The sequence below is a fragment of the Chaetodon auriga genome, chromosome 15 (assembly GCF_051107435.1).
Source record: "Chaetodon auriga isolate fChaAug3 chromosome 15, fChaAug3.hap1, whole genome shotgun sequence".
Lineage (NCBI taxonomy): Eukaryota > Metazoa > Chordata > Actinopteri > Chaetodontiformes > Chaetodontidae > Chaetodon > Chaetodon auriga.
In genome coordinates this window covers 6,221,609-6,236,979 of record NC_135088.1, presented here as the reverse complement: position 1 = coordinate 6,236,979, position 15,371 = coordinate 6,221,609, and the positions used below count along the sequence as shown (strand labels likewise).

At 42.0% G+C, this 15,371-nt stretch overlaps 1 protein-coding gene across 1 annotated transcript; it reads right to left on the bottom strand.

Moving 5' to 3' along the window:
• Positions 1–4,434: 4,434 nt before the first annotated feature.
• sar1b (secretion associated, Ras related GTPase 1B) lies at positions 4,435–14,958 on the bottom strand. The gene is made up of 7 exons (XM_076750894.1): positions 14,772–14,958; positions 10,434–10,509; positions 7,961–8,080; positions 7,624–7,689; positions 7,216–7,319; positions 6,414–6,545; positions 4,435–6,140 (listed from the first exon to the last, which is right to left on the bottom strand). The coding sequence occupies exons 2-7, from the start codon at positions 10,489–10,491 to the stop codon at positions 6,024–6,026; spliced, it is 597 nt and encodes a 198-aa protein (XP_076607009.1). The 5' UTR covers positions 10,492–10,509; positions 14,772–14,958; the 3' UTR covers positions 4,435–6,023.
• Positions 14,959–15,371: the final 413 nt, after the last annotated feature.

Sequence of the window (15,371 nt, the reverse complement as noted above, 5' to 3'; positions counted from 1 at the left end):
CCAAATTAATATCTGTGTGTCTTGCAGTTCAAGATTATATTCTTCCCTTTGAGTCAGAAAACTCTGGTGCCCCCTCAGATATCCGTATCAAAAGAACCTTAATACCTTTGATTTTCTCTGTATATTATAACATGTTTCAGTGTCCTTCCTAATCTTCAGGGTCATGTTAATAAGTAGATTTGCTCTGTCCAAGAGATGTTTGACTCGTGTTTCATCTGAAACAATTGCTTGAAGTGGGATCCTATCCGTCAGTGCCAGCTCCAGCTCCTTGATCCTCTGACTTTTCATCTAGTGCTGTTAGGTGAAAATTAGATTTTGTCCAATATTCCATATGTCTACAGTCTATCTATGATTTTGTTATCCTGAGTGTCCATGCTGTAATTCTGTTATGCTGATGCACTCTGCACTCGACATGCCTCTCCGTCCGAGGAGAGGGATCCCTGCCTTGTTGTTCTTCCTGAGGTTTCTTCCATTTTTTTTCCTGTTAAAGGGTTTTCCTTATCTGAACTGACGGTCTAAGGATGGAGGGTGTTGTATGCTGTACAGATTGTAAAGCCCCTTGGGATGGATGGATGGATGGATGGATGGATGGATGGATGGATACTGAGCTACATAAATAAAACTCAGTCTTTGACTTGACAATACTCATGATAGTCCCGTCAGTCTCAGCTGTAGGCCTACTTTGGGTTCACTGCTAATTAGCCAGCACTAACGTTAGCATTTAGCTCTAAGCACTGCTCTGCCTAAGAGCTGCCAACATGGCTGCAGCCTCTCAGCCTTTTCTACATGTGGCTTAGCTGCCATGGCTACAGCATATTTACACCCAGAGCAAATAAGACTGAAGGTGCTTCAGGTGAACACTGTGGTTAATTATTCCCCTGCACTGTTAAATTATGTTTCAGTAGGCTGATTTCATCTCCTTAAAGTCACAAATGTTCGCTGACCTTCAAGCTAAGAACCTGTGACATTTTCATATGAACAAATATCTCTTTTGTTTCTCTCTGTTGTTTAACGAAGGATCAGAAATCAAACAGTGGAAACCAATCAAACAGAAGCTGCTGAAAATGTTGTGAGGCCACAGTAGTCAAACAGAAGTGTCACATTGTTACAAGTGAGACGTGAGCAGTGATGTCGTTTTTGCCTCAGCCCTTCATGAAGAGGTTAGATCTTGATAACAAGGTGGGTTTCAGAGTAGGTTAAGGTAAAAATGGCGTGACGAAAGTAAGTAAGAAATGTAAGGAGCAAGCAAATACATTCAGTCAAAGGAAGCTTCACATGAACTCGGTGTATATAAGGCAGGTTTTTGAATGTATTGATGTGAGGTCCATAAAGATGATATCCAATTTCCCATGACAACTTCCTCATCAACTTCCTCGTGCCTATTAAAGAAACTATTTTCCTTGGTGTCTACACATAATCAGAGGAGTGTTTGTGACCTGGATTTCACCAGTAGTACCAACCGAATGTTGTGTTTTGTACTGGAAAACACAGAAATGTCTGAATATGAAGTACACTGTGCAAATCTTACCATCCATCACGCTGTGTTTTAGTGTGACTGCTTGGCATCTCAGGATGAAACTCTGCACTTTTTTGATAAATCAGTAATGCCCTCTTTACTGTTCTGACTGTTGTGAGGTGTTTTAATAACCATAAGAATGAGCGAACGGTTCAGATGAATTTCTAAGCTGTCTCTGTGAATGGATGAACAGGTGCACTAGATGTCCCCTCTTGTAACCTTCTTGTGTGTTGTTGTGTCTTGGTTGACGTGTGTCTTGAATGTTGATTGGAAGTGAGAAGAGACGCAGGAGGCAAAGTTACCGGTAATGGGAAGTCACCTCCTCTGGTGTCTCACATCCCTAAATCCCCGTTAAGGAGCAGCATCGGTTACCTGTGCAGAGCGAACACAAGACGTCTCACACACAAACACACACACACTGAGGTAAGGCAGCTGACAGCTAACACACTAATGAAGAACTAATATGAGTAATACTGCGATTAATCCATATGCATCTTGCTCTCTCTTCTCATTACTATAATCTTATTGTGGATGATAACTGTCACCATTTCCATAAATAGCAGTTTTCCCTATCACAACAATCCAACTAGCTGACAGTCCTCGTCACGTACTCCTGCATCATGCCCAGTCAGTCTCCACTTGTGCTGGGAACAGAAAACTTGGCCTGCGCCCACCTAGTCAGCCCAGGGACACCCCCAGACCCTCATCCAGGCCAAGGAGCTGCATGTGTGGGTGCTCAAAGTTCCACAACCCCCTCAGACCCATCGAGCCTGCTGAACAACCACATTTTCCTCGGTCACACAGACAATTGAAAGTCTGTCCAGACTGCGCTTCAGCCAGGATGGCTACAGGGGTCACAAACCAGATCCGACACCCACCGCCAATGTCTTGGACTTCTGCCCGAACCCGGAGCCTTAGGAGACGGGGGGAAAAGATGCAGGAGCAGATGAGAAAAAAAGCATCGCTGTGGGGTGTGTGGGCATCTGCTGCTGGCTGTTGTCCTGGCTGTCTTCTCCCTGCTGGTAGCTGTGGGGGGTCTTCATGGCTGATATCCTGACTGAAGAGAGCTGGGACAGACATGGACTCTGTGGATGAGCCATAGATTGTCTGTAAATACAGTGTATGTAAATAAAGTCACTTGATGTCAAACAGAAGAGCCATAAGTACATTATTGCAAGTGACCTTAATTTTTTAAGATACCAGAAGTTTTTTTTTTTCCTATTTTCCCAAGTATTTCTGAGTTCCAGTCGTTTCTAGACTGATTTTCTCCCTTCATAGATTTCTGTTCACTTCAGTAGCCTTCTGTATTAAAACCAACCTGCAGTGACTTCAGAGGCGATCCATTGCAGTGAAAATCTTACAGACTTCATGTTAAGTTGGAGTTATATAAACCTCAGCTGGGACTGCAGCTGTGAGCAGAGTCGACATTCAAACACTCCGTGCGATGCTTTCAAGAAACCTCCAACACTCAAGCACTGGTCCTGGCTGTATAATATTATGGCATTCACAAATTCTATTACTGGGAAAAGAAATCTTGGAGACAAACAGTGACACCAGTTGACCAATCAACTGCATTACTGTGCTTTACTGCATTTACTGTAGTCTGTGAGTGATTTCTGCAGAATACTACAGTGAAACCAGTGGCTGCCTGGAGCTTAAGCTCACAACATGCATGAGATGCTTTGAACAATGGTTGACATCATCAGTTAATTATTAGGATAAAGCTAATGGTAAGCTCCTGTCAGGCCTGTGCTGAATGTGAAGCGTTGCTCGTCTGTTCTATAAAAGCTCCTTTGCTGTCATTCATTCTAACTCTGGTTTCCTGCCATCCACTTGAAGAATAAAGATATATTATTCAGCCACCTAAAAACACACGTTTCCGTGTCATGTGCACCACCCAGTGGCCTGATAGAACAGTGATTACACTGAGGCTAAATTACATGGTGCCATTCTTCTTTTTACATAACCTCCACAGTTCAATGTCTATGCGGTGCCATAATCCTGCTCCACATGCAGACGACCTGATGCAGATGTTTCAGTAAGAACTGTCAGATCAACAGAACTATCACCCAGTGGTGGAAAGTAGTAAAGTACTTTACCTGTGTACAGTTTTGAGGTATTTGTGCTTTACTTGAGTATTTCCATTTAATTCTACTTTTTACTTCTACTCTACTACATGTTGTAAGGAAATACTGTACTCTTTCCTGTTTACTTGTATTTGACAGATGTTGTTACTGACTGTAGATAAAGATTTTACATTATATTATATATGATGGATTATTGAAGATCAAACCAGCAGTTCCCAACCTTTTTGGCTTGTGACCCCTTACAAAAAGCAGTGTAGTCGGAGCCTCTGGACACATTTCAGATGACCATGAGTTGCTGTCAGTTCCATCAGAAGTGATTTGCCCTCTAAGCTCCTCAAATTGTTTAATTTAAATAACAGTTTGAGGCCTAAAGGGATAATTCACTATAGCAAGGACCACGCCACATCGATAAATAAAGACTAATTTAAAGGCTTGAAGGAAATTCAGCAGGTATTTGAGGTTGAGGGTAGATGATGGATGTAAAGGGGAGGAGTGAAGGTGGATGAAGGATGTTGTCTTCTACGCTGAAGGGGGGCTCAGGTGTGTTTCCACCTGCACTGATTATAGGACCCCAGGCACTACTTAGAATCACGTGGGAGAGGTAACTGGATGGAAAAGGAAGGGATGAGGGGAGGCGGGAAGAGAGGGTGAAGGAATGGGGTAAGAAGATGAACGGTTGAAGGGAGGGTGGGCTGAAAAATCTGAGACAAACAGCTGTAGGGGAGTATTTCCGTACTGTAGTATAAGGGTTTTTACTTAAGTAAAGGAACTGATTACTTTCTACTTAATCTATCCGAAGAAAAATGACAAAAAAAAAAAAATCAGTCTGCGTTGTGGATCGATGTTAAAGCCTGTTATTCATTGAAAACATTTATTACATTTTTTTTAATGATGCAAACAACAGCGAGTCCCACCCATGTTGGAACAGCTCATCACGTAGTCATGAGGGACACACCAAGGGACAGGGACAGAGAAAAATGTGTATTAAGCGCAATTCCATTGTTTCCGTTTAAAAAAACATGACAATCAGCTCTCATTGTAAATTTTGGCATCTTTTTCCCTCCTGTTGAACTCTCTGGAATAATGGTCATTAAAAATCAAAAGAACAAGGCATGCATAATAGTTTCTGGTAATGCACATAGATCAAAGGATACCACTTATAAATACAAAATCCATGTACGATGTTCATGTACATTTCATATATATATGGTCCCTTTCTTAGAGGCGCTTTGGGCCTATCTACCTGTTCCCACTGTGGGACTGAGCCCTGTTGTCTACGCTTGGTCACTAGATTCACCCTGCAAAAAAGGTGTGCGCTAGAAAATACTTCGGTATGATGGACTTCCAATATTGACGATCACTAGATGTTACAACCATCTGTTTATTCCTCCCTTCATCTCTTACTGCATGTTAGCATCAGGCCACTTACCCCAGTTTCATTTACTTAAATAGTTTTCTTTGCAGCAACTGATCATTGTGCTATCTACACGATTCCATCAAACCTCGCCTGGGTTATAGCCAGAATTATGTTCTATTAAAAATCCTCTCCCATCTGCTATACTACCACCCCAAGCTTCTCTTTAAAAAGGGGAGCCCACAGACTACTTGGATCCATTCGATGCTACTGTGCCCATGAGACAGAAGTCTGGTACAAAAGTATTTAAACTTCCAAGTAACCTAAAGAAATGGATTTTATTTCTGATACGCTAAGATAAATGCACTGGTCCATTTAATAAATGGGTGAAACAGCCATGCGTCTATAGTGAGGGCTGTATACGTGGCCACACATTGTATTTATTGAAAATTTAAAAGGAAAAAAAAAAAACAGGACAAACCAAAATGCGTTGATTAAATACATGTGGAATGAATGTCTTTACTGTTAAAAAAGTGTACTGCAATGTATACAACTATGTTGCTCTCTCTCATTGCTCAATATGAATTGAAGACGGGAAAGAGGCATCAGGGATTGTTGATATACCAATGGAATCATGTACAGATTTACAGTTCTAATGCACCTATCATCACACTCAACAGATGGCAGGAATGGAGGGGGAGAGGGCAGCGAACGACACGATATAGAAAAGATTCATCCGTTTGAATTTGAACACCCTTTTGCTGTGGAACCAATGCTATGTTACTCTTACAAAAAGACAGATGGAAACGGGTGTGTGTGCATGTGTGTGTGTGCGCATACAGGTATGAATTCTGTTAGTGCAGAACCAAATGTTCGACCAATAAAAGTCTATTGGGATCAAGTTGTACTGGTTTCTCTGAAGGTGGAGGCGGACTTGTTTAACCAAACATGGGGCTGAGTATGATGGTACTGGTGGAAACTTCTTGAGTGGTTGGTTTTAGCGCCCCCCTGATGATGGTGGTGGTGGTGGTGGTGGTGGCGGTGGTGGTGTCGGGGCTTGGCTGCTTTAGTCCATGTACTGAGAGAGCCAGCGGAAACCCTCGCCGTAGCCCTGCCTCTTCAACACACTACACATGAACACCTCCAGTGGTCTCGTGTTCAGCTCCTTCATGGGAATGGTGCCCTGAGAGAAAAGCAGGAACAAACAGTCACGATAAATCCACTTTAAGTCCTGGGCAACATCACATCCACCCGAGTCTGGGCCCTCGTTATCAAGACGTATAACAACAGAAATCACCTCCCGTTGCTTGGCGAGTTTGAAGTTGTAATTTGCACGGAGTGTTATGTTAAACAGGTTGTGAAGTTGCTCTTTTACTTTGCAAACAGGTAAAAAAAAGGGAACTCCTGCAAGACCAAGAATGCGTCGTCCTGACAGATCAGTGCTGCGTCTCCTCACCTTGCCTGTCGTCTGCCCGTACAATCCAAACATTTCTCTCAGCTTCTCCTCGCTGATGGCCTCTGGTCTGTCGATCTTGTTGCCCAGGATCAGGATAGGCACGTTTCCGATGGTTTCATCTGTCATTAATGCCTGGGAGAGCAGACCAGATATCACTGTGTGTGGTAGGTATCACAAAAACAAAACAAAACAATACTCTGACACCACTCTGTTACACATCAAACTGAGAGATTTCTCAGTCTGTTTGTGAGTACTGTAATTTACTTCCACTATAACTAGTAATTGCCCATATTTTCCAGAGTTATACATGTAAATGGTAGATATTTTTTTTAGTATGGACAAAGTCAAACAGTGACGTGTGCTGCGATGAGCTCATGCCATTAAACAGGCATCAATTGCACCTTTGCCTCCTTTTGCACATGCACTTTACAATGGAGGTGAAAGGTAAAAAACAAACAAACTTCCTCCATCTGCGAGGGCTGATAGCTGCAGTAGGTCTGGTTTAGATGACTTGCTTTATTAAGAAATTTCCTGCACCACCTGCATTGTGCGTACAGATACAACCCCCACCCCTCTCAAAAAGCAGTTAGTGGTCTTCTTTTGTTTTCCATGTTTACATTAAACAGCTAATGAACTATACGTGAGCTATCATTGCAATTTTCAATCTCTGCTGGGGTTACAAACACCAGAAAAATGAGTATCTGAGCAAAAATATACATTTTTTAAGTGTAGCAGAGTTCTGATTGGAGTCAAAAACACTGCTCGACAATGTGGCGGTGGCCCAGCAGGAGCAGGTACTTACATCAAGTTCTGCTTTTGATTCAGCCAATCTCTGTAGGTCTGCACAATCCACAAGGAAGACGATGCCATTGATGGCAGGGAGGTAGTTTTTCCACACTCTGCGGGCTGTGTGAACCAACGCAAACACAGAAACAAACATCAGAGTCAGTCAGGTCTGCCAGCTTATGTTAGACACATTTAGCATTCACTGACACCATCATGATACATCAGATTAGCCTTATGTTAGCAAAAGTACTGGCAGGAGAGAATTCCCTTTAAGAGCTGCACAAAGTATGTCTCCTGAAGGAAAACAGCTCATATCTGAATCACTTTATTTCCAGGTCGTACTGGCATGAAAAGAGTGGTATCAGAGCTTCAGAATACACACGTGTCCAATGAAAACCAAAAACATTAGTATACACAAACACACCTTGTGCGTGGCCTCCAAGGTCAAAGGTGGTGAAAGTCATGCCAGCAATTGTCAGCTCTTCCGAGGCTGGAGAGAGACAAGAAAATGACTGTCAACAAATCTGAGAAGTCAGGCAGCTCCAAATAAACAAAAACACAAAACAACAACAACAACAACAAACACTGACACACAATAATTGAGCCAATAATACATGAAGAAATGTTTGTATTACCAAAACCCAAAGAACAGCAAGTGGCAAACAAATGTCTGTATAATGTGCTTGAATTTCTTGGGTTTCAACACATAACTGAGTGAGCTTGTGTGGATGTGCGTGTGTGTGAGAGTAGCACCAACTCACTTGGATGTAAAGTTGGCACATGCTGTCCCAATCTGTCATCTTTGAGCATGTGCAGTAGCGTCGTTTTGCCAGCATTGTCCAGGCCAAGAAATACTAACTTGCCGGATTTCTTGTACAGTCCTGAAACAAAGCCAGAAGCATTTCAGACCGCCTGGATGCTAGAAGTCCTTTTTCAGACAGGCTGCATCATATTACACAACGTCTAGTTTTTCAGTGAAATTTCACTCATGATTAAACACATGAACTCTGGTGATCAGTCCGGTGGTATTCAGGCATGCACTGGATATTTAATTCACACATATAATAGTTTCTTTGACGCACGATGAAAACATGCACAGGTGGCTGTGCTCCACCTACTCATTTTTCTATTCTCTACTTGACAAAATGAACGTTACATGAGAAACAGCCGAGGCCACCCTTACTCAGGAAGAAATAAATAGTAGCCCATTTGTTATTCTACAGAGGAATGATATTCTGTTATAGGGTTAAAAAACACAAATCCTCACAATAAAACTGCTTTAAACTTAAAATGCCCTCTACTTCAAAGGAAAACCTCTTCCTCAGTCACATGGGAGCACCAACTCGCTAAATACAGGTGAAAGGGTGTAACTAAGGTTACTCCTTCCCAAACTTTCCTGAGGAAATTATAAGGCTTTGTGTTTACCACCATCTGACTCAGCGTAATGATAAGCAGTCCACTGGAGGAATTTCTGACACTCAGCTCTAGCTGACGTCACCATGACTCAAAACAGCTCTATGGTACCTGTCTGACAGGGAGAACCTGAATGACTGCTTAACAGGGGCATCTCTGACAGAAACTAGCACAGCACATGTTTGGGACAAGAACAGCTGGTACACATGACAAGATTTTCCACAAGATTTCAGATGGTCATGTCGATCATAAACACATTTGAAAGGCTGGGGTGAAAAATCATGTAAGAGACATTTCTTTTTTGTGCCTTTCATGCTCACGTAACATTAGGGTTGGGCAATCACCTGTAGATGATCAATTCGACTCTCGTTACATTATATGAGCCTTGATCAAATTTTACACTGTCAACATCTGACAGGACAGAAACAGAAAAATGTAAATGAGAAAAACGTTCCGTGATCTCTCTTACAAACATTAAAAACTAGTTTTGCTGAATAACTGGCAACTTCATTTTAAGTCAACTGTCAATATTTACATGCAGTTGCACTGCATTCACAAGAGAATTTCATGCTTCAGGGATGTGAGTTGGTCTGGCAAAAAACAGGCCCAGAGAGTGGGGAAAAGATCTGGTGTGATGCTTGATTCACAGACCCAGTATACACACACATGCACATCAGCTACAATGGCAGTGAACTGTATCCCACAGCAGTGGGGCCGGAAAGACACTCAGCCGGATGCTTTGGACACTTGAGCGCAGAGCAGCGCTTTGGTGAGCAGGCGTACGAAGAATGGAGATGTGGGGTTTGGTCAGATTGCACAACGCACTTGTCAGGACTGGCAGATGGAAAAGGATTGCTTTAAACTAAGGAGCAGAGTCATTTGTGCTGATTAACAGTGATTATCATCACTGCATGTAGACATGACACTCCACCAGGAACATCTTCTCTGAACGCACAGTAGGGAGCAGAATTTAGGTCTTATTAGCTATAACTGTTTAGATTCTTAATATCGGCAGGTAAAAGAAAAACTATCACCATTTCTCCCTTCAATTGTCCACAGTTTACCTGATCACCAACCAGCAGAAGCCTACATATCATACTGTATGCTATTTGGTGGATGCTTTTAGCTGAGCCACTTGCAGAAATGAAAGTAGTATTTGTGGCCCCATTGGGAATCAAACCAATAAGGCAGCATGTGTTAGTGCTCTGCTCAAAAAGCTATAAAGGCACATTTCAAGCTACACAGATGCATTTAAAGGAATGGTGGCTAGTGATCCTGAGAGTCATTAATTTCTTATTACATGGAACACATTAAAAACGTGTTGGAGCGAAAGGGCCTTGCCATGTGTTTGATTGTGAAACAAACAAATGCGTTGCCTGACAAGGGTTTTAGCTAAGGAGGCAACTTTGCTGAAAATGTTTTATTGCATGAAATCCTGTAGGGTGGATTAGCAGTTAAGGAGTGGTGCCTGTGGGGCACAACGTAAACCGGCACTTTCCGCTTCTTCCTATCAACTTCTAGGACAACAGGGGTGGATTTCGAGGAACAAAGCCCACCATTGTGCACCACACTCTTAGGCCCACTTAGTCTTTCAGGAGTGAGGTGCAAGACAGGCCAGTATTTGTCACTGAAGTTATCACTGAAGGCAGAAATTAAACTATACTCACACTAGCTCCCCTCTCAAGCTACCAACTCTGTTCATCATGTTCCATGATATTTTGAAAAAGTTAAAACACCAACCCAGTCAAGTATCTGTTAAATCTGTTGAAGTGCCCAACTCTGAACAACTATGAGTTAGTGGGTCTGTTAACCAGTACTCACCTAAGAACTGTAGTACATTACTGAAACTGGCATAGATCCAATCAAAGACGAATGCCATATCCGGAGCTGTTGAATTCTGAAAAACAAACACGACAAAAAGCAGAGGTCAGAAAACATGAACACACACAGACAGAGAAGCAAAAGAGCTGGAACGTGTTATTTTGGCCATAACATCCATCATTATCAATCAGTGAGTGAGCAAAACTGGAGTAGGCCCAAGTGACAAAGCGTCTTGATATAAGTCATCAAATGTTTGTGCTGTTTCTCCATTACTTTCCAACTGAATATTTAGGAATAACTTTGGTTTTAGTTATTTTTTTGTATTAGGTTGTCACTGACATTATCCACAGAGTCTCTGTTCCTATTTCTGAACAGAGGTTTGACCTGCACTGCACAGTGAACATCAAGAGACGAGTGTTGGCATTAAACTGGAGTTGTTGCTTTTGTTTCAGTTGTGCTGTGATGGAAATGAGAAACCAGGTGCCTCTCAGATGTGGCCACGTGGTTTATGTGCTGAAGCTTGAATCCGCTGTTTATAGCGAGTTGCAGTGAATGTGCAAAACAGGGCTGAAGGTGCCATCCCAGTCATTCAGTGTTGGCTAGTGACACGTTGCTCGCACTGTCATGTATGCATGCTGTAACTCGTCCGTTTCATCCGGAGTGTTAAGAAGCAACGGAAAGCGCGTTCGGCAAGTTTTAAATAGAATTCTTCTCTAGAATTGCTTCGGTCTGCAGAGCAGCACTCTGTATTTCCCAGCTGAGTACGCAATGACAGGTGACCACTACATATGTACCTCTTTTTTGTGTCCTTTTTTGAAGGAGTTCCACATAATACTTTTTGACGGCTGTACAGTAACATTTAGCAAACCTCACAAATCAAAACCATCATGGTTCATCCCGTCACTGTTCCAACAATCAATGCCAACTCTGGTTTGGTTGAAATAAACTCTTATTTCACTGAATCGTGAGTGAGAGGAGCAAGAGAGGGCGGACATCAGAGAATCAGCGTGTGGAGCCGGAATATTTTCACATCTGACTTTTTTTTTTAATTATCACAAATTATAATTGGAGGGATTTAAATATGATAGAACAGATTTTCTGATTTTCCTGGTAAAAAACGCTAATTACCAGAGAATGGAAACCCTGTCAGTCAGTAGTCGGACAATATTTCTGATGTCAACCCCCCCCCCCCCCCCCCCCCCCCAGCAAACTCTTTGGGAAAACAAGATGGAATCTGGAAAAAATTAAAATGGATTTCACGGGGCCCTACAATAATACCATATCTAAAGATGACAGTAATTTTTTCAGTGGCTCATTGTTGAACTAAATTACGGCTTAATACTCATATTTATTACATTCCAAGAGCCAACGGGTGAAAAGACATGAAAACACAGAAAGATAAACAGACACATTTTAAAGCACTCGACAACCAGAGACAGACAGTAAGATCAATAGGTACCTATCAGCACCCCTCACCACAAACCTGAGGTTCTGTGAATATGCAGCTGGCCTCAACCTGTCACACAGATATTGGCAACTGGTGATAAGAACAATGACTGGCTTTCTACAGCCAATGATAAGCTTGTTCCAGTAGGAGTCTTTGGACAGCAGGACAGAGTCAAAGCACTGATCATACACCAGCTGACAACTCCTCAAAGGGCATCATGAGTGTTTTGTTCAGCACAACCCATCTGCAAGCACCTTGGAAATGAAGCCTAGTCTTAACCTTTCGTCATAAGATAGCCAGATTGTATTTCAATTAAATCAAAATGGTTCTGAGATAGGATCTGCTGTAACTGTGTGAAACCAACAGCTCTGACTAACTACATGCAACAGCTTGTTGCTTCTGCGTACATAAACTCCACCATTGGTCATTTGAGTACACACAAACTGCTTTTTCCCTCTTACAAGTGACATGTGATCAAATGTTTCAGCAAGTGTCATGAAAGTCTGTGAAAAGACGGCTGTCAAAAGCAAACTTCCTCTGTCTGTAACCAAAGGCAGGGCTTTCAGTTACATGGAAGTTTGTCCCACGTGAAACCACGATGTTTGCTATATTAGACACACATGCATGCACACACATGCAGACACACCATGACAGTTAGAGACATCTGAATAAGGTAAGCTGGTGCCGACCTCTAGCCCTAGTTACGTAACATGCAAATAACTCCAGGGCTAAAGTATAACACAGCCAAAGTTCAAGACCACGCAAATTCAGCTGAACTACACGTCATCTGGTGCTACACTCTAGTCCCATATGGTCCCACGCCTGGCCCCATTGGCTGCTAAGACACTGTGGGCTGGCATAACACAGACTGATGCTCCCAGGTGTGACATGATGCAGCTGTGAATGTGAAACAGACAACAACCACAGGCAAACACAGACTCAACTAAGACCAACATACAAACAGAAGTTTAAAAAAATTCCTCAAACACAAAAACCCCATGGCAATGAACAGGTCTGACTGAACGCAGCAGCCTTAACTTGTTCCAAGGGATCTGGGGTTGTTATTTACAGGATTCAACTGTGTAAACTAATCAACAAGCATGACCAATCACATTTAAGTGCCAGTAATACATAAGTGTGAGAAAAACTGCTCATTGACAAGTGAAGATCACTGAAGGTGCACAGAGGAATTTGGCTAGAAATGCCCCCACAGCTGAATTCACCATCAATGAGACATCAGTTATGAATTAAATCTATCAGATGTGTTCAAGTCTGAGTAAGTGTCTGTGTCGACCAAAGCTGAAAACGCTCAACAGAGAGTACTTGAGAGGTAGTGTTTTTTCAGCTGAGGTGCTTTGGTTGCTATGACAAGGAATATCCGTCGCAGCAATGTGTTACAAGTACCTAATTTTGCAGATAGTTGTGTTATCAACAAATACAGAACGTAAAGGTGTCGGCACAACAGGGTAGAGCACTTGCTCTGTATAAAGGGAAGGCTGACACATTCAGGGAGAGAGGGGGGAAAAGGACCTGCTGGTCTATGTGAGTTCATGAGATTTTGTGGGTGAGGAAACATCTTGGCTAACGAAACGCTCCTCCAAGCATTATTTTTCTCATTCTTACTGTGGAAGACCGGATATGTGGTACAAACATGTACACTCAGAGACCACCAGTTAATTCTCCTCTGTAATCATTGTTCAGAACTTGTACATGTAGGATGTGATGGTCGGTCTTCCCGGCCCCTCTACCACTGTGATTGGATGGCTGAGTAAAAAAGTGCCAGTGATGAGCCCCAAAGTTGAATGTTTCTCAACTCCTGGCGACCGGGGGGAAAAAAACGCCTATGCACACACAGCTATGAAGAGATGTTGATGAATTTGACAAAAAACGTGTGTTGGATTAGCATCACTAACTGCACCTTTAATAACCATTATTTCAAGTTAACACTTTCAGCACAGGATTACTGTTTAAGCCTGAATAGGAGTGTACTTACTCAAAAACTACCAAGCTACACGTTTTGACACTTTTCCCTCAATACTATCCACCCTCTAAACTAATTCTCCAGTGTCTGAAAAACAACTGGAAATGGTTCCCAATATCCAGATAACAAGTACGGCTTGAAAATAGATTACTTATTGAAACAAGTCAGTAATATTTTAGAAATATGTTCTCAAATTAAGATATGTTTTCCTTGTGAATATAGTTTCTAACAATTCCCATCTATTGTAAGATTTCAGGCAGGAGTTATGAATCAACACATATCAGTGAAATACATTGGATACAACTGACTAGGCTGTCAAGTCAAGCTTTCACCATCACTGTCAGCGTAGCAGCAAAGCTAGCTAACCTATACCACAGCGGCTAACGTTACATGGATGATTGGTCTCAGACAGGTTCAGCGCTGACATAGAAAAAGACAAAATACCCAAATATCAGAATAAAAACATGTCATATCAAAGTTACACATATACGCGAAGACAAATTTTATAAAAGTTGGGTGAGGCCGGCTCGTAGGCTGGCTAGTAGGAAGCCACTAGCTACGTGTCATTTTCTCTTGGAAGCGACGTTGCATCGAGAGGTTACTGGCTACGCTAGCTCATCGGCAGCTTAACAAATACTTCACCGATGTATTAACAACACCGAGTACAAGTAATAGTGCGACTATTTCCCTTACAATGATACATATGAGTGTCAAAATAAATAGAACAGCGGGTCAACTTAAGTTTCTATTCAGTTCGAGGATCTTAGATAATAAGCGAATTAGCCAACTTGGTGTTAGCAATGCTAACGTAGCATCGTTTAGAGCCGGGTTAATTTGCTAGCCGAGATGCCGAACGTTCACATACGACTCTTTTCTGAACATTGTTGAGGAAATGTATCAAAAATCTTACCCGTTATTTAGGTGTAGAGTTATTTACCGAATGTGTTCGCTCTTGTGGTCATGTAAATTGGTCCCCTGGTCGAAAAACGAGCCTGCGAAACGCCAGGTCTCTCTCCTTTTCGTGTTTTGTTACTGAGCCACGACACTGCAATGGCTGTTCAAGAACTCCCCAAATTGCGCCCAGCCGCTTCCTGTTTATGTTTCGCAATCATCTTTCCGTCAGGACAAGTGGAATAAACGGATGGTCAAGTTTTTTTTATTTTATTTTACAATTTCCACATAAATATTTTAATTGTTTTTTTCAGTCAATATATATTAAGTCGACTGTGACTGGTTTATATACGATCAACCACAACACGATGTCTCAAAGTTTGTTACATTATAAGATTTTCTTATGTAGCCTGTGAAGTCATGAAAAACCATCCTGCTGGGCACTTAAATGTCATTTTTTTTCTGTGGGTGACGATTACAATTTCAATTGGTCATTTGAAATTTGTATGGACGGATTAGCAGATATGCTACCGATCCGCTCATATACAGCTAAATGAGCAAACGCTTTAAAAAAGACAATTATTGTACAGAAAATCGGATAATAAACGGTCTGTCTTGT